This window comes from Stylophora pistillata, chromosome 7 (assembly GCF_964205215.1).
Source record: "Stylophora pistillata chromosome 7, jaStyPist1.2, whole genome shotgun sequence".
Classification (NCBI taxonomy): domain Eukaryota; kingdom Metazoa; phylum Cnidaria; class Anthozoa; order Scleractinia; family Pocilloporidae; genus Stylophora; species Stylophora pistillata.
In genome coordinates, this window is record NC_142525.1 from 1,661,981 (window position 1) to 1,685,975 (window position 23,995).

Genomic DNA, 23,995 nt, shown 5'->3' on the forward strand with positions numbered 1-23,995 from the left:
ATCATGAACATCATTCTGATTGGTTGATATATAGTTCCTTGGCCAATCAAATATCGCGTGGTTTAAACCCGCAGAATCCAAATCGTTTCTACTCAAAGGAGTTCATACGATCTAACGAGACGTGTTTAAGTTATTCATTGCATTTTGGTCAACACTTGCCAGGGTTTTATTTTAAAAGAAATCTTACAAACCTTTCAGCGAAGATGGTAAAAACGCGGTCAAAACCTTCAATTTCGGTGTTTCACAACAAACACAAGGTCAGTGACAAAAGGCACTCGAACACGTTTTCCTCCCAGCTCGAGGAAGGCCTGAAATTTTTTATCTCCCTGTTAAATCAGGTCTCGTGTTTTACTTTATGTGATTTCTTTCCAGCAGGATTATTCTTTAGATGAAAATAAACTTCCCACTCAGCTGAACGTGAAAGCCTCTGAGAAGACGAAGCGACCAGCGGATGGTTCCACGGAGAATGTTCCTTCACGAAAAAGAGCAGCTTTTGGTGATATCACAAATGTTAGAACATATTTCCAAGTTCTTCAACGTACGCCATAGTATATATTTTTATTTAATTACCTTGGAACCACATTCAAACGTTTTACTTTTGGTTCTTAGGCAACTTTCAACCAGCCTGATGAAGGGGGTAAAGATAAGCAGACAAAGAACAGCGTCGTGTTAAAAGACACGGAAACGAGACAAGGTAGAATGAAGACCAAGACAAAAGCAAAACAATACCGAAGGAGCAAAGAGAAAGATTCAACTATCAAAGATCGAAAACCGTTAGTATCCGAAGTGAAATCTCAGCCTTCGTCGCCATCGGGTGACATTTTAGGCTGCGCAAACTGGAGCGAAGAATCTTCACTTTCCCAAGACATTTTGCAAATTTCTGCAAGGTAAATAATTTGTATTTCGTCAGATCTGAAGCTAGCCTTCATATTATCTCTACATGTACGGTTTCTGACAGTGATTACTCAATATGTAAAATACTGATTTGAATCCAAAGCCATTGATAACTGGTATTCAGGCGCACGTATTGATTTCTCTTCAAGTGTAGTAACAATCCTCCCTCAATCAATAATTTATTACCTCACCTTGCACAATTAGCAATTTAAATTTGTTAGTTGCCCAGTACAAAGATGTTAGAACAGCATCTACAATTTGTAGCAAAAAAATTAAAATATAAAAATTGACTATGGACTAAAAAATGTAAAATGAAGTACATGAGATATAGAGTTTAGAAGCTTTCCCAAAAAATAGGTCATCATATCTTTCTTGAAGCTAAAGTAATCTCTATATTTTAGCACCACATGTGATGGTCTTGATTCAACAAGAACTCAAAGTGCCTGTGATTCTGCTTCAACAAGCTTGAAAGAGCCCCCAAGGTATTCTTTGCTTGGTTTTCATTGCAGTCACTTGTGTTGTAAGTATATTTTGAGGAGCATTCTGATGGAGTGTTGTAAAACCAATACCAGTGTACTGACAACAGCCAAGCAGTTGAAAAACAACATTAGAAGAAGTCAGGGAGAACTCAAAATAAAAACAAACTACCTACCAGAAGTGTGGGAAAACAAGAGTTACCAAATGACAATTTTGGGTTGAAAACTGAGTGGTCAAGAAAAATCACACAGTTTAGTCACAGAAACCCAAAGCAATCTCACTTTATTTTAAATACTGGATTAAATATATAAAATATGTTATAAATATTATATATAAATATTAAAAACATTAAATGTTATAAATACTGGATTAAATATATTGCTTTTTTTTACTGAAATTACCACTAACAGTGGTCTGTGCTCACATTTGTTATTGATGAACTGTTTTGTGGTGTGATACAATAATAATTACTAACAAACAATCCACTTCTTTTTTAGTTGCAAGAATGACAGGTCAGAGGTGGAGCAACACTTCAACAATGATGTGAGTTTTAGTATCCACAGTCCCCAACCCAGTACCCCTTTAAATAGTTAAATCTTATGTTTTGTCTTGGATCAGATGTATGATTCTAGTGGGAAATAACTCTCATCAGACCATATTTTCCCATTCTCCTGAGGAAAAGAAAGTGCAGGGACTAGTTAGAGCACCTTATTTTTTTTTTGCCCTGACTTGCTTCCTTAAGCATAGTTCTAAATGGTTTATAAGCAGTTGCATGTCTACCTTGTGAACAGATAAACCTTCAACTTGGAACACTTTCCCTAGTTAGAAAACTGTCTTTCATTGTCATGTATAGCCTGTCAGCTTTCAACCAATTTTCTTAAAATGTAAATTAATCAAGTGGAAATTTATGCTTATGTTCATAAAAATATCTATATACTAGTTAGATTAGACTTGACAATTTCCCTTTAATACATTTATCATTATTTTGTAGGATGGAAAATCAGCTGTTGACGCAGTGATTGACATTGATGCAGACGCATCAGATCCTGTTACTGTGTCGGATTATGCAAATGAGATCTTTGCAAATATGAAGACAAGGGAGGTAATAAAACTTGGAATGCTCATAATTTTTCTTAAAATCCGTACTGGAGTCAGAGAAAATTAATTTTTTTAAAGGTAACTTGGATGGCCAAAAACTGGACAGGAACATCAAGAGAAATTTCTTAATCATACTATATCTTGCTGCTTTTAGGAACGTTTTCCACTGACAAATTACCTGGAAAAACAGCAAGACATAACTGCACAGATGAGAGCCATATTGGTTGACTGGTTGGTTGAGGTTCAAGAATGTTTTGAACTTTATCATGAGACTCTATATCTGGGTGTGAAACTTCTTGATCATTTCCTTGAGAGGAACACAGTAAAGCGGGATGAACTACAGCTTGTTGGAGCCACAACTCTCCTTATCTCGTCTAAAATTGAGGTATAACCCTCTTTCTTCAGCCGCATTTCTGTCAGAAGTTGCATATAAAGACAAGTCATGTTGTGCATGAAAGATTGCTCAAAGAAACTTAAATGTGCAAATAGTGTATTACTTGAAAACAGTAGCTTTATCTGCACCGATTTAACTTGCAAATGACTCGCTTCCAGCATACATGAAAATCTTCGCAGAAAAATAAAGTCTAACGAAATCATGAAGCTGTAATCCCATACCTCAATAGTTGTACACTGCTAAGATAAAATACCTTTGAGTCTACAGCTCGGTTCTGGAACAGTATGGGGTTCAGAATTACGGTCAAGTCGCCGACGGTTCGACTCGCCAACGCCAACTAGCCGACTTATCAAATTGAGTAGAGACGTCGGCGAGTTGTTCCACAATCCAGTACAACTAGAAGTTATACATGTAGAAATGTAAACGATCTTTAGTGAAAAAAAAAAGATTATTTTTCTTCCAACAAAGTTTATAAGGATCTCAACGCGAACAAAGCATGGTAAACATCGCCAATTACTGTACCAGCTTCAGACAAGAACGAGTTATGTGTGACAACAACACCGTAAACACTCATCGTGTTAATCGGTCAGATTTTTTTTTCTCTGAAAACGTGGCTTTCTAGACAAGGTCTTTGGTAAAGAGCAATTCTTTTTATTTCCGAAAAAAAATATTTTAAAAGGATCTCAAGGCGAATAAAGCAAGAGAAACATCGCCAATTACTATAATAACAACTTCAAACGAGAACGATTTATTGTGGACGACACTAAAGACTCATTATGTCAATCGGTCAGACTTTTTAACAAAACTTAGCTTTCTAGACAAGATCTTTAGTAGAATGCAATTCTTTTTGTGTCCAATAAAGTTTTTAAGGATCTCATGGCGAACAAAGAAAGATAAACAATAGCTATGACAGATTCAAACGCGAACGAGTTATTTATTGTGTGACATGAACACCGCAAAGACTCATCATCTCAATCGGTCAGATTTTTGTAAAGAAAACTCAGCTTAAGATCTTTACTAGAAAACAATCATTTTTATTTCCAACGAAGTTTATAAGCAACTCAAGGTGAATAAAACAAGATAAACATCGGTAACGACTATAAAAGCTTCAAACGCGAACGAGTAAGTGTAACAACAACATAAATACTGACATCCTGTCAGTCAGATTTTTAAAAAAAAAATTGGCTTGCTAGACAAGATATTTAGTGAAAACAATTGTTTTTATTTGCTACAGAGTTTAAAACGATCTCGAAGCGAATAAAGCAAAGTGAACATCGCCAATGATCAAAAAAAGCTGTAGACGCGAACGAGCTATTGCGTGACAACCACAACAATTTCCACGTGGTATTTGAGTCTTGTTGGTTAACGGACCAAAACAGTTTACGAGTCAACATTTTACGTGTCAACATTTTACGTGTTTATTCCCTACGATTTACTTAATATGTTACTTTACTTCAAGTTTAAACACTCGATAAAAGTTCAGGCGACGTGACTCAAAATATCGGGCAATAAGACCTCGAGCGAGATCACTTTCGGGTGACTCGACCGGTTACTACTCGTTCACGTCTGAAGCTTTTACTTTCAGTCATTGTCGATGTTTATGTTCTTTAATTCCCGTTTAAATCCTTAAGAACATCGTTAGAAATGAAAAGAATTGTTTGTTTAAAAAATATCTCGACTAGAAAGCTAAGTTTTCTTAAAAAAAAATTTGACCGATAAACATGAGTTTTTACGGTGTTGTTGCACACTCACTTGTTCGCGTCTGAAGCTGTTATAGTCATTGGCGATGTTTACCTTTCTTTGCTCGCCATGAAATCCTTGTCTAGAAAGCTAAGTTTTCTTTAAAAAATCTAGTCGATCGTCATGACTAGGCTTTACAGGGCTGTTGCCCACAACAACTCGTTCGCGTCTGAAGCTGTTATGGTAATTGGCGATGTTTATCTTGCTTTGTTAGCCTTGAGACTGTTGTAAACTTTTTAGGAAATAAAAAGAATTGCTTTTTACAAAAGCTCTTGTCTTGAAAGCCAAGTTTTGTGAAAAAAAATCATGATGAGTCTTTACTGTGTCGTTGTCACAATAACTAACTCGTTCGCGTCTGAAGCTGCTATTATAGTAATTGGCGATGTTTATCATGCTTTATTCGCGTTGAGATCCATCTAAAATTTGTTGGAAGAAAAAGAATGTTTTTTACTAATGAACGTTTACTTTTCTACATGTTTAACTTCTAATAAGTCGTACTGGATTTGAGGACCAATTCGCCGACGTCTCTACTCGATTTTATACGTCGGCGAGTTGGCGTTGGCGAGTTCAACCGTCGGCAACTTGACTGGATACCTGAGGTTCAACATAACTATTTCTGTATTAAGTTGAAAATACTACATTCATCGAATCTAACTTTATTTCACACTAGGAGCGACATCCACCATGCATGGACGACTTCATTTACATCTGTGATGATGCATATAAACAACAGCAGTTTATTGCAATGGAAACTAAAATAATGTCCAGTTTGGGATTTGATATTAACATCCCCATTCCTTACAGATTCCTCAGACGATATGCAAAGGTAAAAAAAAAAAAAAAAGTTGTTATTGGACAAAGTGCATGAAATGTAAATTTTGAATGTTATTTTCTGACTCTGCTCAAAGATTTTTAAACCCCTGAGCTCATAACAACACTCTAGTAAAACGCCAGTTCGAGTTGCATTCTACACCTTCAGGTGACCTGCTATGCATCATTTGCTCTTGAGAGTGGTACAACTGTTGTCATTGAATTAATAACATTTATCGATCTTGATTTCAGGCTGCATTTGTGAGCATTGAAACACTCACATTGGCACGTTATCTTCTGGAGTCCTCTCTTCTTGAAGGTCGATTTATTTCAAAAAGAGCCTCTCTAATGGCTTCATCTTGCCTGTACCTGGCAATGATAATGAAGAATTGTGGAGAATGGACAGCCACTTTGGTACATTACACAGGCTACAGCAAGGACAAATTATGCGAGTGCGTGTTACAGCTTAATGCAATGAACAGTGCACCAGCTAACAACAACTTGATGACTGTGAAGAATAAGTATTCGCATAAAGTATTTCATGAAGTTGCTACAATCCCACCACTGGACTCGTTAACCATTCAAATCTAGACTGATTGCTCTCGCATATTTACATATTGTATAGTTCAGATTGACATGTGTTGTAAATTAGAATCTTCGAAAGATACATTATCTTTAGAAAACTAGTTATGGGTTAAGGAAAATAATTTCTTTAATGACAAGTATGGTATAAGAAGCAACAAGAGCCAACTCTGTTAAATTTTGTTATTTGTATTAATCAGTATACTTTATCCAGTTGTTTTGTGCAGAGAATTTTACTTTTGTTACTTTCTGCAAGTATTCATTACTAATCTTATAACGAAGCTGTCATTGCACCGATGCATGTAACAGGTAGCGAGTGACCTCGTAAGAATTTCTTGGAGGAAACTTTTGAATTCATTTTCATGTTGTAAGGGGAAGCAATACTTATGGACTCTCTGTAGCGAGAATGTGTCAAATATATAAATCTTATTTACCTCTTGTAAGAAGGGAAGAATACAGCCGTGGTTAGTCACTATTCACTTCTGTTCAGAAATATGTTTTTAATGGTCTTAAAACATTTTTATATTTTTAAGCTCTGACCTCAAACCAACAAAGAAAATCTTGTAGTTGCCAGACTACCTTAAACGGTTTAAGACCTGTTCATTTTCTCTCGTACCAAAATATCGAACAATGTAATAAGCAACATTGGGCTGTAAATAAAATGATGATAATTAAAGCCAGCAATCTACTGCTGAACTGTTCTCACGTCTTTTTAATAGTGGTGCATTTCTTGTCTTGTAATATACATAAACTTGAGAAATGCATATCACTATTTGGGGTTTTCCAACATGCCATGAGCAAATTCATCAGCCAGTTACGAAAAAGTGGACGTGTCGACAACGGTCAAAAGGGAGAGGAAGGGAGGGGATGTTCTTCTCGCCTTTCGCCCGCCTCTTCCCCCACCGTCCATTTTAACTCCAAATGAAACATGGCCGGCCGAATAAACAATCGCGAGTTGGTAGCGTTAACTCATCTTGATAATAATACCCTTCCACTGCAAGCTATTTCCTTCGCGGCAAAGACAACTAAATTTTAGCGAGCCTGACAGACTCGCTGAGAGACGAGTTCCAGGATTCTTGGATCACCATTGCCTTCTTGTTACAACGTCTACAAACTCCAAAAACAACTCCAACTTCCGCTACTATTGCCAAAAAGCTTGGCACTTGTACTTTCATTTGCTTGTATTTTCTTGGGAGCTGAGATCTAATCTGAGCTCTTTAAGTGATAGAGGCACATGTGACCGCGTGCAAAAGGAAATCTGAAGCACTAACGGCTAATTAAGAGATGACCTCAATGGCTAAGAAAATACTCACAGATGCCGGCGAACCTTGCGCTAGTAGAAAGTACAAAAGTTTTACGCGAAAAAAGCGCTTAAAATTGCGTGGTATGTTTTGTAAACACTAAACCGCTAACACAATCCAGCCTTTGCCTGGGGCCTGTGGCGGAGAGCACATGTTTTGAATTTTTCTTATAAGTTTTGTTGATCATTTTTCTTTTTCCTTTCAGCCTTTACTGAACAGTGGGAAGAGAAATGTTGAGAACCCGTAGTAAATAATTAACTATGGCATGGTTCACATAGTATTTTGCTCTTTTGATAGAGGCCTTAGGTAGCATTTTAACGCGAACGACTACGGAAAAAATGGAAGTTTTGTCACTTTCCTTTCTGTTTCTGAATTTTTCCAAAACTTTTGCACTTATAGCGAGGGCTCTATTGTATTTTGCCTTGGAAGAAAATTGACAGGTATCAGATGTTAATTTTTTTTTGTTCTTCTCGTCTATCTCGAACAAACGGTTCAATAGCAAGTAACAAACGGGTTTTAAAGGCTGGTTTTCACTTGCGACGGAATCGTAGTCGGAGTCGTAATCAGAAGCGTGGAGCGATACGATCTAGTGGAAATCAAACCGACGGAGTCGGAAGCAGAACACCGATTCTGCCTATGACTCCATCACTTACGATCTAGTGAAAACTGCATTGTCGGAGTCGGAAGCGGAAGCGGAAGAATAAACCAATCACAATGCTCGATTCCATCTTTCAAAATGCACAAATAGCCGTAACAAATTTAAACGTTTGAGTTTGACTGAAAAAATACGAAATCAAAAGTTAAAATACTCGAAACCTACCGAAAGTCACCGAAAGTACAATTGACGATCACCAAGTCGTAGTTCGCTGACGAGGTTAGCATACCCTTCCTAAGCTGCTCGACGTCGATAGATATCACGAACACAAAATTTCTTTCTTTTTCGAACGGTATTATTCCTGTATTGTGTGTGCCTGCGCAAAATAATGATTAATAAGAGCCAAAGTTGCTCTTCGTCCGCCATGTTGTCTTTGGCGCCAAGGTTTGTACTTACCCTCTAATTCGCTGCACTCAGACGAACGTAAATTATTTTCTCCTTAAATACTATAGAAATACAACACCAAAGGAATGATGGTTGGATCAGGCAATCCAAGCTCACATTTATTCATACAATTGACGAAAGAATATTACAATTAAGGTACCCTAACTGCTACAATCCCAAGTTATCAGTTATTTCTAGACGCTTAATTACGTCTTCAAGGACATACATGTCTTTAGCACAGTCCGACTTCCAGCGACCATGTAATTTAAGTAAACGTTCCGATAAGCTGGTGCTGTTGCTAACAACAGATGTAGTCCCTCCCGATCTTAAGCTATGCAGGCCATACAACTTGTAATCCAAGCCAAGATCCTTAAGACAATTCTTAAATACTTCCCTACATCTCGTATACGAGAGCTTGCTTCCATATAACTTGTAAGTATCGGAAGATTTGAACAATTTTAAAGGTCCAAAGAGTGGCAAATTGCTGTTGAGATCTACCTCAGCCATCAGAATGTTTCTTTCTAGGAGGGCAACAGGACAATATCTACTAAACAATCTCTCACTATGAACCTTATTCCATTCTCTGTACACGTATTTTTGGCACGGGGAACAAACACACACAAATGATTAGGCAAAAATTCCAGATGGCTAATCAAAATATTGCTAAATTCATCATAGCGAAGAAAACCCGCGAAACCTAACGAGCACACGCAAGCTGAAGGAGCATACTTATCAATGATTTTCTTAATAATATCGGCAGAGATGGTTTCCTTCTTAGAAACAGCTGGTTTGGTGCGTTTAGCTGCTTCTAATAAATTATGGCAAATTGCTGCATCCAAAGGATTGCTAATGATGCCAGGAATAAAGGAATGAAATCATTTAAGGGCTGTATGTGTCAACGATAGTGTTGCATAAGACTTGGATCTAACGTATACCTCGTGAAGGTAAGCAATTAGAACCGAAACCGAGAAAGGAAGCGACGGCTGAATACCGGAGAAATTACACCATCTTGAGAACTTTACGATTTATTTTGTATCTTTTAACTGTGTAATCCGCCTTAAAGTTCATTAAAAAGGACAGAAGATCTTTGGTGTTTGGTTTCACGTGGTCGGGGATGTTGTCCCAATAATCTTGAGTGGTAAACATCTGATGAAAACAAAAGAAGACAAGACAAAAAAGGACGGAAAACATTTAAAAGAAACGCCGCAAACTAAAATACAAGATTCAAAGCAACAACCGGTCTCCGAAAACAGGCATGCGCCACCTTTCTATCGTATCCACAAGCGTTCTACTACCACATAAACTACCTCAGAATATAAGCTGGAGACGATAAAGTGCCCTCCTAATCCGAGGCCAGCGCCCTCTTGTCGATGTATAATCGGACAAGCGTATTTATACCTACCAAACAAATCTCAACTAAATCATTGCTGATCATCCTAAGAGTTACAGGGACCCGGTGGTCAAGCAATCAAAACTTCATACGGACCGCTAACATTTGTCCAAAAAATCTCTTGGTGTTCCGAACATGCTTCACAACAGTCCTTCCGCTGAACAACTTATAATCTATCACAAAAGTAAAAAATTTTCTAGCAATGATATACCAAAAATACGACGAAGGCCAAAATGGTACGACTTAAGTGGCCACAGCCTTGGATATATACAAATAGTGAATTGTTCTATGGATTAGATTTACCGGGGACACAACGAGGAAATTTTTCCCTGTCAGATTCTGAACGAAGAAATCCACTCCGCTACAACCTGGATTCCAAAATCTTGAAAAATACTTGTTGATTTTCTTATTATAGAAATTGGCAAAACAGTCCACTGTATGTCGCCCCCAAGTATAATCCAGGAATTCAAAACAGGAAGTTGCGATTTGCCAATCATCTACATCAATAATACGACTAATGAAGTCCGCCCTATCAAGATTAGTTCGGGGAATCCATTTTACTTCCAATTCGATTTCATTATCGACGCAAAACTGAAAAATCTTAAGGGCTACAACGTGTAGATCTTTCCTCATGCTTCCAACTTGGATAATTCTAAAAGCATTTTGACTGCCAGAAAACCATTTGATGTAAGCGCATTTAAGAAGGGGCAAAAATGACTCAAGAGCAAATATAATAGCTGTTAACTCCCTCCAAGTAGTCCCTCTCACATACGTAATAATCCTATTGTGTTTCCACGCGAAGAGGAAGTTAGTGACTTCAGAACAATGGCAACTCAAATTGGACGCCATGTTTGCATTCGGTGTATACACATAGTGTTTCAGTGACAGTAAAGATCAGATGACGAGTGAAGAAGTCATTTAGTTTCGATTTAAAGTCGTAAGCTGTCCGCGCTTCATTCTTTTTTTTACCAACAAATTAATCCGAGAAAATGGTCAGCTGTCTTAAAATCCTTTAACAAAGAGAAGTTATTTTCCTAGAATATCAATGTCTTAGAGAGAATTGAGTCTCTCTAGTAAATAGAGGTTACCGACGAAGAAATTAACTAAACCAAACAACATTTTCAAAATATTAGATTACTCATGGGAAATATCGAATTCTAGACGTAATGTTTCAGTGACAGTGTAATGAACATTGAAAAAAGGGACTTTGATTACGTAATTACCGTCGGTCTGATTGAAAGCAGCCGGAGTTCTGTTTTGTTTCATTATCGAGTTTACCCCTATGTTTTTCGTGTGATATTGTTCACAGAGTGAATCGCTTACGTAGCTAGGCGTTCCTGTTTGAACCGGTTAACAATGATAGCCTTATAAGAGAACGCCCTCCTTATTATTGTGGAGTTGAAGTTAGGGGATCGAAGGGGTCACATCGGAGTATTTTATTGACGTTTTCTCTGTTCGAGTTACGCAACGTTGGAGTTTCTTTACGCCTTTAAGACAAGATCAGATATAGGTTGCAGTCTATTTCATTCCGTTTTGTTTTCCTTTCGCTTCCTTTTGTTATTATCCTTGGCGCTTTTCCTTATCCTGTACATTCTAATCAGTTTTCTCCTTTTAGTTTCACCGCACGTGTAAAAAATACTGAGAAGTTAATCAATACTTGACCATATTGTTACTTCATATTGGAAGACGAAATGAAATGCATAATTCCTCGATATAAGTAAAATTCGGGTCCGTGGTTGTCCTTCAAAGTAACAGTTATTGAGGTGAAGCCACTAGCCACACTTCCTGTCGTCTTGATGTTCTCCGGTGTCTTTCGGTGCTTATTATTTTATATTCTTAGTTCGACATTCGCACTCGATACACTTTTGAGTTCTCCCCTTTTGTGATTTCTGACTCACAGCCAATTGTAAATTACGTTTTCAGGTTTTTCTTTTTTTCTGAGAGTCCCCAGAAAGAAACCAAAATCAGAACATATCATGTTTGTTCTCTGTTTTCCGTTATACTTCTTAATACTACTTCGTTGATCTCTTCACGAAGAAACTCCACTGATGTAGAGTATGTTACTCGGAGTTTCCACAATTCCTGATGTATATACTGAACAAACACGCTGTAGTTTCGCGTATTCCTCGCGTGCCTCCTTGATGTAGCCTTTATTTAACTTTGATGCACAAACCCAGAATTTTCAACATTTGACCGAATTTCTGCTACCTGGAACCCTGTTGTGAAAATGTATTACTGCCGACCACACCATTTGTTTTTGAAAACGCAACATGAAAACGTTTCTGGAATAATTAGATTGTTTTCAGCAAATTCCCTCAAGATGAGTACATTACCTTTATCCGTCAATAAAGATACAACAACCCCGAAAAATATCTGAGTTAAGTCCGATATCGACTTGTTCAGAGTTTTTCGTTTACTTTAATATCCAACGGTGCTTCGTAGAGTATAAATAACGCCCAAAACGAGAGAACCGCTTGGACAGGTTTCCTCGCATCGGGCAAGCGACGAATTGGATTGAAGTTAGGAAAAAAAATGGCGAACAGTTTAAATTATTTTCCTGATGACGAAGATTCGGAATGGCTGGCGAATATTAATCCAAGTTTTTTAGATGATTCGAACGAAGAAAAGCAGTTCGACGACAAGTTTCATCATTTATTGAAGCAAACACCGCGTCAATTCTGTTCCGCCTCGCATACATATATGTCACGCATTTCCCAAAACTAAATATCCGCGAAATTGACCCTCACTAAAACAAAAAATTTGGCGTGTTTGATTAAAAAAATCTCTCATTAAACATTTTGTTCTGTAGTATCCCTGAGTATTTTACTCGCTATTTATATTTTGACTCGACCTACTAGCTCGTCAATATAATAATAATAATAATAACAATAATAATAATTTGATATTTATATTGCGCAAATTAACATGTGGATATGATCAAATGCGCATCACAACACTTTTCGAGGGACTTTGGCCGGACTGCATCAGCAGTTTACAAACAATCGAAGGAAAGTTATTTAAAGATGCCCCCTCCCCCAATTCCCAGGAAAAAGGCCAGACCACATCACAGTAATCTCGTGAGTGGGTTCATTAATGTCCCCTGCCTAACCAAATTAACTATAATTAATAGATGGAGGAAACGGTACCTACGGTTTATTCGTCCTTATCCGAGAAGGCTAGAATGTCTATCCATTTCTTGATATTATAGAAAGGTAGCTCATTCTCCTCAGTTATTTCAAGACCTTGAGTGTTGGTCCGGCCGGGGCTCGAACGATCGACCTCGACCTCCCGCACAACAGTCCCGCGCTCTAACCAATATTCGACAGAACTCGAAAAAATACTCCGCGATACTACACAACAAAACGTTTAATAACATATTTAATTTATTATCCAAATGTGCTTCGCAGAGTACAAACAACACCCAAAAGAAGTACAAATATCTCCCGGTATTTATACTCCTGAGAGAACCAGTAAGGCATTCGCCCGCACTGAAATAACAATTTGGCATGTTAGATAATAAATCTCTGATCAGACGTTCTGTTGTGTTGTATCGCTGAGTATTTTACGAGTTGTGCCGTATTTTTCAACATACGGCACAATGGTGTTTGGCCTCCTTGTGTTCGGTGAGAAATGCATGGTTTTACTTTCCTACGAGAGTGTCCGCCGTATATTTTATAAATACTGCTCAACTCGTAAAAATACTCAGCGATACAACACAAAAAAACGTTTAATAAGATATCTATATATATTCAAGTGTCTGTTTGTCGGACAACGCTTTTCGTGGTAGCTTAAAAACCCTTCTTTAGAACTATAGGTTTGCGGAAAGGCTGGTGGTAAAAATCGTATATGTTTTGACGGTTGACAAATGACCACATTCAGACCGTCTTGAAGCGGGGACGAAAGTTTTCAGTTCTATTTCAGACGAGTAAGAGTTCTTTTAAAATTAACAAAAAAGAGCGGGTATATAATAGTGGTTATTGTTATTTGGAGAATACAAGGATGCTCTGCAGTTATGCAAATTCTTAGTGTTAGTCAAAAATGCATGGTTTCACTTTCCTACGAGAATGTCCGCTTTCTCAGTTACTGATGAGTCACAATTTGCAGATAAACAGATGAAACAGAGAAAACATATGATTTTGCATACTCTGTGGGAAAATGGAAGTCGAGGACCGCAATTAATCCATTGGGAGGTTTTCATACTCAGTAAAAAGCCCTTACAATATCAACTCACGATTTCTCTTCATACCTGGAAACGTTTCTATGGCGCCTCTTTCCAAGAAATTTCAAATAAATCTGACGTATTTCAAATAAGGAAAAATTTGAGCCAAGCCTTTCATTTTCCTCCTTCGGTTTCCTACGTAGTCGAGAAAATGATAGCGTGCGAGAACAAATCATTGAGAGCCGTAAGTTTGCCAAAAGTTAAAATTGCAGTTTTGCCATAAATAAACTAAAAATCTGAAACAATGCGTAACCGAAGTCCACAAGCCAAATTATAAAGCGGTTTTCATTTCATCGAAACAGCGTGAATGCAACAGCATTGAAACGATGGATCATCTCAAAGAACTAATTGCGCCAAAAACCTTCAACAAAATTAGCTATGCCGCAGTTTTAATTTGGTTCATGATCAGCGCAGTCTTCTTTGGCATTTTTGCTGAAGTGGAGAACAGTGAAGAAAGATTTGATTTCCGCTGTGGTGGAGCGAGGAGCGAATTCACCGACCTCGTCCGTGGAAAATGTTTCGAGAAGTACGAGAAACAGTACAACAATCACGGCGTTCCTATATATGGCTTCGTGATCATCAATTTTGGCCTTATTGGAATCGTATGTGCCATGTACTCCCAATCAGTGAGACATACAGTCGATCATTTGTCGTCAAGTAACCGTAACGGAGACCCCGAGAGCGGACTGTCGCACGACCAAGGGAACTCAAGAGGGCCAGAAAGAAACCGCGGACACAAACTTTTCATCGCTTATTGTTGTCAACTATCCACAAGACTTGTCTTAGGAATTCTCTTCATAGTCCTACAAACTCAGTGTCTTTATTCTTTACAGTTTTCCTCAAAGTTTGACTGTTATTTTAACTATGAAACCAATCAGCCAAGGAATTCATCTAACGCCACCCCAAACAATACTCACGAATGTTACAATCGACGAGCGGAAAGGAAAACCTTCTGGATGTACACTGTCCTTATGGTGAATGGAACTTTTGTCGCTGGCATTCTGATTGAAACCGTCTACATTTTGTTACGAGCATGGAAAGAAAGGAGATTCATGCAAGACTCAGAGTTTCTAAAAACCCATCTAAATCCCACCGATGACAAGTCGCTTCAGGAACCTCAAAGGCAAGAAGGAAGAAGAGAACATGAACTTATTCCACTTCCGCTAAAAGAGCCTGAACACCGTCCTAACCAAGTCAAGTTGTGCGAAGAGCCTCCACGAGATCGTGCTGTCGAGTCGAGTCGAGAACCACAGCAGCCAGATGGAAGGAACGGAAATGAGAACTCTGAACAGCTTCAAATGTTCATTGCAGAAACAAAGGAAAAGATTAAAAAAGACACCTATTCTCTCGCCGCACTCCGATCACCGTTTTCAGGTCCCCCAGGTGAACAAACAGGTGTCAAACATGTGACTCTGGATCAGATTTACACAAACCTCGTGGTCATTCCCGACAGGGCTATGTACCACTTTACTACAGACAGACAAGAGCAACTCAAAGTTTATCCAAAGTCGCGCAACGAACAATCACAACTGAAAAGCCTGAAAGACCTCTTAAATGATGAAAATAAGAAAGTCCTTGTTGTTGGTCGTCCTGGAATCGGCAAGACATTATGTTGTACCAAAATTCTTAGAGACTGGGCATCTGATAAAGTATTCAACACAACACCCGGTGCCAAAATCCATTTTGATGCTGCTTTCATGGTGAAATTCAGGAGATTTGACTCGGTTTACGACCTTAGCCTCAAGGAACTACTGATCATGTCAGAATATTCTCCCTCAAATCACCTGGACGGTGAAGTCTGGAAGCACATCCTGCAGCATCCTGAGAGTGTCCTTATAATTTTTGATGGATTCGACGAATTTAAACATGGCGCGAACATGGCCGTCCTGAAGCCTCCCCTTCCCCGCATCGAACAAAAGATGCCGCTCGACATCCTTTATCAGTTGCTTGTGACCGGGGAACTCCTCAAAGATGCCTCGGTTGTGACGACTACGAGACCTACGGCTTTGAAAGGCATCGCAGATCTTGAGTTTGACAAAACCTTAGAAATTCTGGGGTTTTCAACCGAGCAAATTGAAGAATACGTTTACAAATTCGCTGGAGATGACCAACAAGCAGGCGAAACACTATGGCGACACATCAGCAGCAACATGAACTTACTTTCGCTCTGTTATATCCCTGTGAACAGCTTCATCATTTGCTCAAGTCTGTCACAGATATTGCAGTTCGAAAGTTCCGCTAGCGTTACCCTCCCTTCCAAATTAACAACGATTTACAAGATTGGAGTGAAAGTGTTTTATTTCAAACACACAAAAGAATTTCGCGATGAACGTTTAACTCGTGAACACTTTCTTTCAAATAAGCTGCCAACTGAATTGGAAGACAAATTCGAGACACTAGGAAGAGTGGCTTTTGAGGGAATTAAAGAAGGGAAGCTGATCCTTGAAGGAAAGGAAGTACGTGGAATGGAGGACAGCGCTCTCTTCCATCGCTTACCCGACCGTCAAACTGAAGCGTTTGAATACAAACCACAATTCTGCTTCATTCACTTAACAATGCAAGAGTTTTTCGCTGCGAGGCACCTAGTTAATACAATGACGGAAAGTGAACTGACGGAATTTGTTTCCCAAAACATCATGGATGGAAAATGGCAACTGGTTTTCCAGTTCCTAGCAGGACTAATGAACGATAAAGAAAACCTACCGAGCGAAATTATCACAGACCTTCTTCCTGTGGAAACTGAAAAGAACACTGTTTACGACCATGAACTGTTGTCAGAGAGTGAAACGCGAAGGGAAGTAACCATGTGGCCGACTGCAGGAAAACGGTATTTAGCAATGACATTGTTCAAATGTTTTAACGAAAGTGATAGAATGCAATCGATAGTTCAGAGAAAACTACAACAAATTAACTTTAACTGTTTAAATTTTATTCAAAGTGACCTCACAGCTGTTGATTGCTCTTCGTTAGTAAATGTAATTATGGATGTTCAACAAATTTCACATCTAGATTTGAGTCTCAATAACCTGGGTCCTCTAGGTTGTTTTGAGATTTGTAAATTGTTAAAATGTAAGAAATCACAACTCAGCTGGTTAGACCTCGAAGAAAATCAATTGGAAGAAGAAGGAGCAAAGTATTTAGCTGACGCCATCACAAGCGACAACTGTCAGCTACGCACGTTAAACCTCCCAAACAATAACATCACAGACACAGGAGCACAGCACTTGGCTAAAGCCATTACAAACAACAACTGTCAGCTACACACGTTAGACCTCTCACTCAATAAGATCACAGACACAGGAGCACAGCACTTGGCTAAAGCCATTACAAACAACAACTGTCAGCTACACACGTTAGACCTCAGAGACAATAACATCACAGAGACGGGAGCACAGCACTTGGCTAAAGCCATTACAAACAGCAACTGTCAGCTACGCACGTTAGACCTCAAAGCCAATAACATCACAGCCACAGGAGCACAGCACTTGGCTAAAGCCATTACAAACAACAACTGTCAGCTACACACGTTAGACCTCACAGACAATAACATCACAAAGACGGGAGCACAGCACTTGGCTGAAGCCATTACAAACAGCAACTGTCAGCTACACACGTTAGACCTCAAAGCCAATAACATCACAGACACAGGAGCACAGCACTTGGCTGAAGCCATTACAAGCAACAACTGTCAGCTACACACGTTAGACCTCATGAGAAATAACATCACAGACACAGGAGCACAGCACTTAGCTAAAGCCATCACAAACAACAACTGTCAGCTACGCACGTTAGACCTCACATACAATAACATCACAGACACAGGAGCACAGCACTTGGCTGACGCCATTACAAACAACAACTGTCAGCTACACGCGTTAGACCTCTCAGACAATAGAAACATCACAGAAGCAGGTAAGCAACATGCACGTAGTTTAGTAAGTAAGAGTAAGTCTAAGTGTAAGCTACATTTTTAAGCCTCGGCAATTGCAATTGTAAACTGTAAACAAATTATCTGAACTACTTACTTTTCAAAATCTTACTATTCAACGTTAACTGTGAGGTAACCAGCTCAGTGACAAATTACAATCCAAAAACTTAAAACGCGAATGAAAACAAACTAGGTTTGAAAGGCGCTCACGGCAGACAGATTATTTGAACCGGATCGAAATAAAGAAAAATGAACCAATGAACATGTTTATTGAGAGGAAAGGATGTCAATCTTTTTTTATGCGAACCAATAATATTGAAGTGAAAACACAGAGAGAACCGTCAAACCTCGGACCTCTCAGGAAACTCTATCGTTTCATGATTGGTTAGTTTCGATCCTAAATTTAATGCAAGCTTTTGTATGTATTGACCGCTTATGCGTGTAACGAGGAATAGTTAAGTTTATCGAAGTTCTTTTGAATATTAAAAGCGGATCGGATGAGTTACTTTTAGTACAGATTATAGATACAACACATTTGTTTTATAGTTTGTTTTCCCTTTCAATTGAAGCGATCAAGTTCAAGTATTTACATATCAACTGCCATTGAAATCCTAGCCAATTGTAAATAAACTCGTCGCGTGCTTGAAAGAAAAGTTATTTCGGTAGTGAGATTTAAATCATATCAATTTTGCTTAGGTTTCTACAACTGATGTACATACTAGCGAACTTTTGTACATTTTTAGCGAACTTCTGTACATATCTAGGGCCTGTTATTTGACCGGTCTAATGAACTGTCCATAAGTAGTATTGTACTGCAAAATCGGAAGATGAAGAATCAGCCTTTGCAGTTAAGATTTCAACTTACCAGTACTTGTTAATAGAGCCAGAACTCCCAAACCTATCAGTGTGGAATAAATTTTGTAAATGATTGTGAACTTTGTGTAGTGATCTTTTTATCCCCTATGATTAGAGACAACTTGAAAGCAATGGGGAAGAGTGATGAGGGCGGGGGGGGGGGGGAAGATGTAGCCTTCCTAATTTCAAGAAAAAGAATACATTTACCCGAGAAATATGCCTCAAGTCTCCTTAAAAAGCTGTCTTCAACATCACCTACACTTGATGGCAAACTAAACAAAAAATAGTGGGGATTTACGGCACCTTTATTAAAACCCTCACCATATCTTAGTAAGAATGATTTCCCTCCCAATAATAAAACAGAAATTCTTCACCACGTCTCAAACCAATGTGTAAGAAAGCTTTAAATGTGAATGATATGAAATAAATATCAGTCACGCATTCGCTTTAATACGTTCCAACCTAGCCACTCATTCAGAATATTGGTCAGATGGGATGACACATGTTTTAAAAGCTTTTCCTGATGCAATGTTTATGACATCGATGGAACTTAGGAGCAAAAAAACAATCCTAATTAGATAAAAGAACTAAAACAAATCAGAGAACAGACATGAATTCCACAGGTAAAAGGAATGACAAGAGAAGGCAAGGATACTCCACAAAGTACTTGTTCCTGCTTAGAAAAAGCAAAACACCTCAGACTTCCTCCCAATTTTTCAACACTTTTAATCTGGATTTTTGATGCAAACAATACAAATTTATCCATTTCATTTTCCTGCCTCGGTTTCTCATATCAGTTTCCAATGAAGTTGAGAAAATGATGGCGTGCAAAAACAAATATTTGACAGCAGCTGGTAACTTTGCCAAGTGTTGAAATAGAAGTTGCAAAATAAATAAATTTAAAATCTGAAACAGTGAGTAACCAGAATTCCACAGCCTTGGGTATAGAGCTATATTTCCACGTAAAAGAAACGTTGAAAATGGATAATTAGTAAAATTAAGGATAATCTGCCTCATGCAATATCACAACAGAAAAGTAAATCTGCATACTGTGGCACAGTATGAGTTTAAATTTTGCCACATAAGGCGCGCCATGTGCAATAAATGATACATGCGGCTAAAACTTGGCTGATACATTACCAAAAACTTGGATTTATTATTAGCAAGAGCTTTTGACCTAAAACGGGGTTATAAACTTCTTGTATCAGCTGATAAGGGTATCAACTGACACTTGGTCAACATGTAGACCCACAGCTGCCTTACATACACATAATCCCAGCTTTTAACTTACTTGACTTAACATAATTATTAATTTGCCATAAAGTTCTATTTTACATTGGTTGCTTGCTGTGATTAATTTGACTTTTGAGCAAGTGCAACACAATGGAAAATTATACACGTATTGTTGGCTTAGTGATAGAGCATGGAGCTGCAGAATCCAAAGCTCTACCTCTTGACTACTCATGAGGACTCATTTTTCCTTCTTTTTTCCACAATAACGAGAAGATAAAAAAGAACATCTTTCTCTAATAGTTCATTTGTCTGGTCTCAGAATGAAAATGCTCACGGGGAGATGCATGTCATAGAGTATCCAGTTTGGCATTGTCACCCAGACCTTTGTCCTCTTGGTTCCTAATTAAACAACAACAACAACAACAAAAAAAACTGGCCCAAGACTCAACTCCCTGTAGGATACATATTTTAAGGGAAGTGGCTTTTATTCAGTAATTAATGTTGTATGTTATTAACAAAACAGATAACATTTTTTTTTTGTATGCAAGCTTGTTGGAACTTAACCAACCTGAGAGATTTTAAGAAAGTTGTTTGTTTTAATTTGTAGTCTTCTGTGAAAGATCAGGAGGAGAATAATTAAAAAGATCTTTATGTCACATGCTTTCAAATAATTAAAAAGATCTTTAATTTACATGATTTTGAATGTAGTTAACTGCATAGAAAGAAGGCCTCATGTACTTGACAAGAAAGAAAAGGTTAAGGTGGGGGGGGGGGAAGGGGCAGAATTTTCCTTGGAAACAGTGGAAGCAAGAGGAAACCAGAAGCAAGAACCAAAATCCTATACCTCTAAAAAAAGTTTTTGTCTGTCAAAAAAAATCCAACCAAATTAAACAAGATTTTTTACTGTAAACTTTTCCAATGACAGAAGAATAACAAAGGAGAAAAGAAAGAGACAACAATTGTAGGCAACAATCCAGGGATTCAGAGAGCATCAAAGTCAGCTAAGGCTCTAGAAGGCCATGCTCTACTTTGGGGGAAAACTGGTAAAGGGGGGTGGGCAACTTGCTTTACTTCAGGGCCAGGTTGTTCAAAGGTCGGTTAAGAAAACCAGGGGTTAGTGTAAAATTTGATTTCAGATCTGAAAGCTTTAAAAGAAAATTGAATTGAATTCCATTTTTGTATGATTTAATGATTGAATGCTCTAAAAAGAATTGGGAAAATTATCCCAAAACAGCCTTTCAACAGAGAAATATAGAAATCAGGATTAACAACTAACCCTGAGTTAGCCCTAATCGGCCTTCGAACAACTGGGCCCAGGTGGTGAACTCCTAAAATTGACAGGGATTCACTTATATAATATTATATAATATATAATATTATATAAGTGACTTGGTTGCGAATTCCAACGCAACCAAGTCACTTATATAATATTATATATTATATAAGTGACTTGGTTGCGTTGGAATTCTCGCCTACAAATGGATGTGCACATTCCGAAGCATTCCCATGTTTATGATTATGTTTATGTTGTATGATTTTGCCACATCTGTGGACATGAGACATTTGGAATCCAAGAGGCCTTTGAGGTTAGAAAGCAAATCTATGATTGACACTTTGCATTTAACATAATTGACTGCTGCGTTACGTAAAAAAGTGCATATTAGTGTTAAGATTTACTAAAACTCAGTTTGAATATTAATAGATTTCATGATAAACATATACAGGTATATCTCTTGGTACATTCTGTGTAGCATACCTTTTCTTGGGGGAACCAAAGTTTTAAACCTCTAATATTACTCTTTGTCTTAAAACTTTTACTTTCAAGGTATTGAGAATTTCTTGGAATTATTTGAGATTCAGGGTTATGTACATTGCCTCAAATTCAATTCCCAGAAATTCCCAAAAAATGCTTTTCAAATCAGAGCTTATTTATATAGTTGGGAATTTTTGAGAATTTCAAGGAATTCCCAGAAAACTGGGAATTCAGTTCACAAGGGCGTTAGGGTTTATGGAGGTTTTGACAATTCTAAAAAGAATTGGGAAAATTATCCCAAAACAGCCTTTCAACAGAGAAATATAGAAATCAGGATTAACAACTAACCCTGAGTTAGCCCTAATCGGCCTTCGAACAACTGGGCCCAGGTGGTGAACTCCTAAAATTGACAGTGGTGCAAACTTGCAATTTGTCAAAACCTCCATAAACCCTAACGCCCTTGTGAACTGAATTCCCAGTTTTCTGGGAATTCCTTGAAATTCTCAAAAATTCCCAACTATATAAATAAGCTCTGATTTGAAAAGCATTTTTTGGGAATTTCTGGGAATTGAATTTGAGGCAATGTACATAACCCTGAATCTCAAATAATTCCAAGAAATTCTCAATACCTTGAAAGTAAAAGTTTTAAGACAAAGAGTAATATTAGAGGTTTAAAACTTTGGTTCCCCCAAGAAAAGGTATGCTACACAGAATGTACCAAGAGATATACCTGTATATGTTTATCATGAAATCTATTAATATTCAAACTGAGTTTTAGTAAATCTTAACACTAATATGCACTTTTTTACGTAACGCAGCAGTCAATTATGTTAAATGCAAAGTGTCAATCATAGATTTGCTTTCTAACCTCAAAGGCCTCTTGGATTCCAAATGTCTCATGTCCACAGATGTGGCAAAATCATACAACATAAACATAATCATAAACATGGGAATGCTTCGGAATGTGCACATCCATTTGTAGGCGAGAATTCCAACACAACCAAGTCACTTCCTGCTCTTGCACAAATGTTTCTTTGTTAGGAAATGCACTTAACTCTCTTAGCACCACTGCTAGTTCCATGGAAGCAAAAGACTATGGCTGTGTGGAAACGTGTTGCTGAACTCTTGTTGTGGTCAAACTATGTTGATTTGGGTACTGGTACACTGTCAACATCTAGTTATCTCTTATACTTCCTATGGTGGTATCCACCTGTTATAATAATGAGGGTATTTTTTATTTATTACAGTTTCTCCAAATCTAGATTTAATTAAATTACTAGATAGATGCATAAATAAATACATAGACATAAACATAAACAGAATAAATAAATAATGATGATGGAGAGGCAGCATCCAAAAGCGTCCTAGACACCATACGAGGGATGCTCCCCAGTAAGATATAATATTAAAAAACAGTTATCATGGTATAGAGTTTGATATTTAGGTATTACATTGAATCAGATCTAAAATTTCTAAGTATCACCAAGGAATGAAGTAACTTTATGTTTAAGGCTAGAAATACTAGCAGAATCCTTTATATTATTTGGAAGACTGTTCCATTCATTCACAACACGGATAAAAAAGCTATATTTAAAAATATTTGTTCTACTGTACATGCTATCTAGGTCAAGAGAATCATTCTTCCTTAAGTTATAATCTACACCACGATCTTTACAGAAAAGCATCTTATCAGAAATATCCATATCATAATGCCCATTCATTAAATTGAATAAAAAAACAATATCCCTGATGTATCTTCTATGAAATAAACTATGTAATTTTAATTTCTTAAAACTAACATCATAATCCTCATCAGAGTTAAGAATAAGCTTAGTTGCCCTCCTCTGAATTGCCTCTAATTTATTGATATGGCGTTGTGTACGAGGATTCCAGGTTTCACATGAATACTCGAGCACGGGTCTGACAAGATTGCAATATCATGTTTTCAATGTAGTGATATCTCTCAAATCTCTACATGTGCTTAAAACACGTTTTAAATCACATTCAAAGTTCTGATTGGCTTGTGCGAGAAATTTTCTCACCTTTGCCGTGAAATCAACTGAAGTCAGGGCTTCCAAGTCTTCGTTTCCTCGACGACTTTTGGCCACAAATCGTACATTTGTATTACGCTCGATTCTTTTCGATTATTTCCACATAGTGTGAGCTCACATCATTATTTTCATCATCGTCAAAACATGGATCTGAGGTTAATCTACTAATCCATCGTTCAAACGCAGAGTACCGGTGAGAGAAGTCACATTACTTTTCCGCGCTAAATTTGA

At 37.7% G+C, this 23,995-nt stretch overlaps 2 protein-coding genes and 1 long non-coding RNA gene across 6 annotated transcripts; 2 read left to right on the top strand and 1 right to left on the bottom strand.

Annotated features, from left to right (window-relative positions):
* Positions 1–51: 51 nt before the first annotated feature.
* LOC111343622 (G2/mitotic-specific cyclin-B3) lies at positions 52–6,691 on the top strand. Of its 3 annotated transcripts, none has more exons than XM_022950803.2 (9): positions 52–257; positions 373–510; positions 610–887; positions 1,296–1,376; positions 1,869–1,914; positions 2,363–2,473; positions 2,624–2,854; positions 5,274–5,429; positions 5,666–6,691. In XM_022950803.2, the coding sequence occupies exons 1-9, from the start codon at positions 204–206 to the stop codon at positions 6,002–6,004; spliced, it is 1,434 nt and encodes a 477-aa protein (XP_022806538.2). In that variant the 5' UTR covers positions 52–203; the 3' UTR covers positions 6,005–6,691. The 3 variants fall into 3 exon arrangements, with proteins under 3 accessions (XP_022806538.2, XP_022806539.2, XP_088582752.1); XM_022950804.2 differs by having other exon boundaries at positions 376–510; XM_088726626.1 differs by lacking the exon at positions 1,296–1,376.
* A 1,742-nt stretch (positions 6,692–8,433) lies between these two features.
* Positions 8,434–23,976, bottom strand: LOC148726078 (uncharacterized). 2 transcript variants are annotated; one of them, XR_015989245.1, is made up of 5 exons: positions 23,756–23,961; positions 22,582–22,923; positions 18,935–18,999; positions 18,738–18,770; positions 8,434–9,481 (listed from the first exon to the last, which is right to left on the bottom strand). It is a non-coding gene; the product is annotated as an uncharacterized LOC148726078 (long non-coding RNA). The 2 variants fall into 2 exon arrangements; XR_015989246.1 differs by lacking the exons at positions 8,434–9,481; positions 18,738–18,770; positions 18,935–18,999 and adding an exon at positions 19,434–20,359 and having other exon boundaries at positions 23,756–23,976.
* Positions 14,176–18,807, top strand: LOC148726079 (uncharacterized). The gene has a single exon (XM_088726585.1). The coding sequence runs from the start codon at positions 14,271–14,273 to the stop codon at positions 17,916–17,918; it is 3,648 nt and encodes a 1,215-aa protein (XP_088582711.1). The 5' UTR covers positions 14,176–14,270; the 3' UTR covers positions 17,919–18,807.
* Positions 23,977–23,995: the final 19 nt, after the last annotated feature.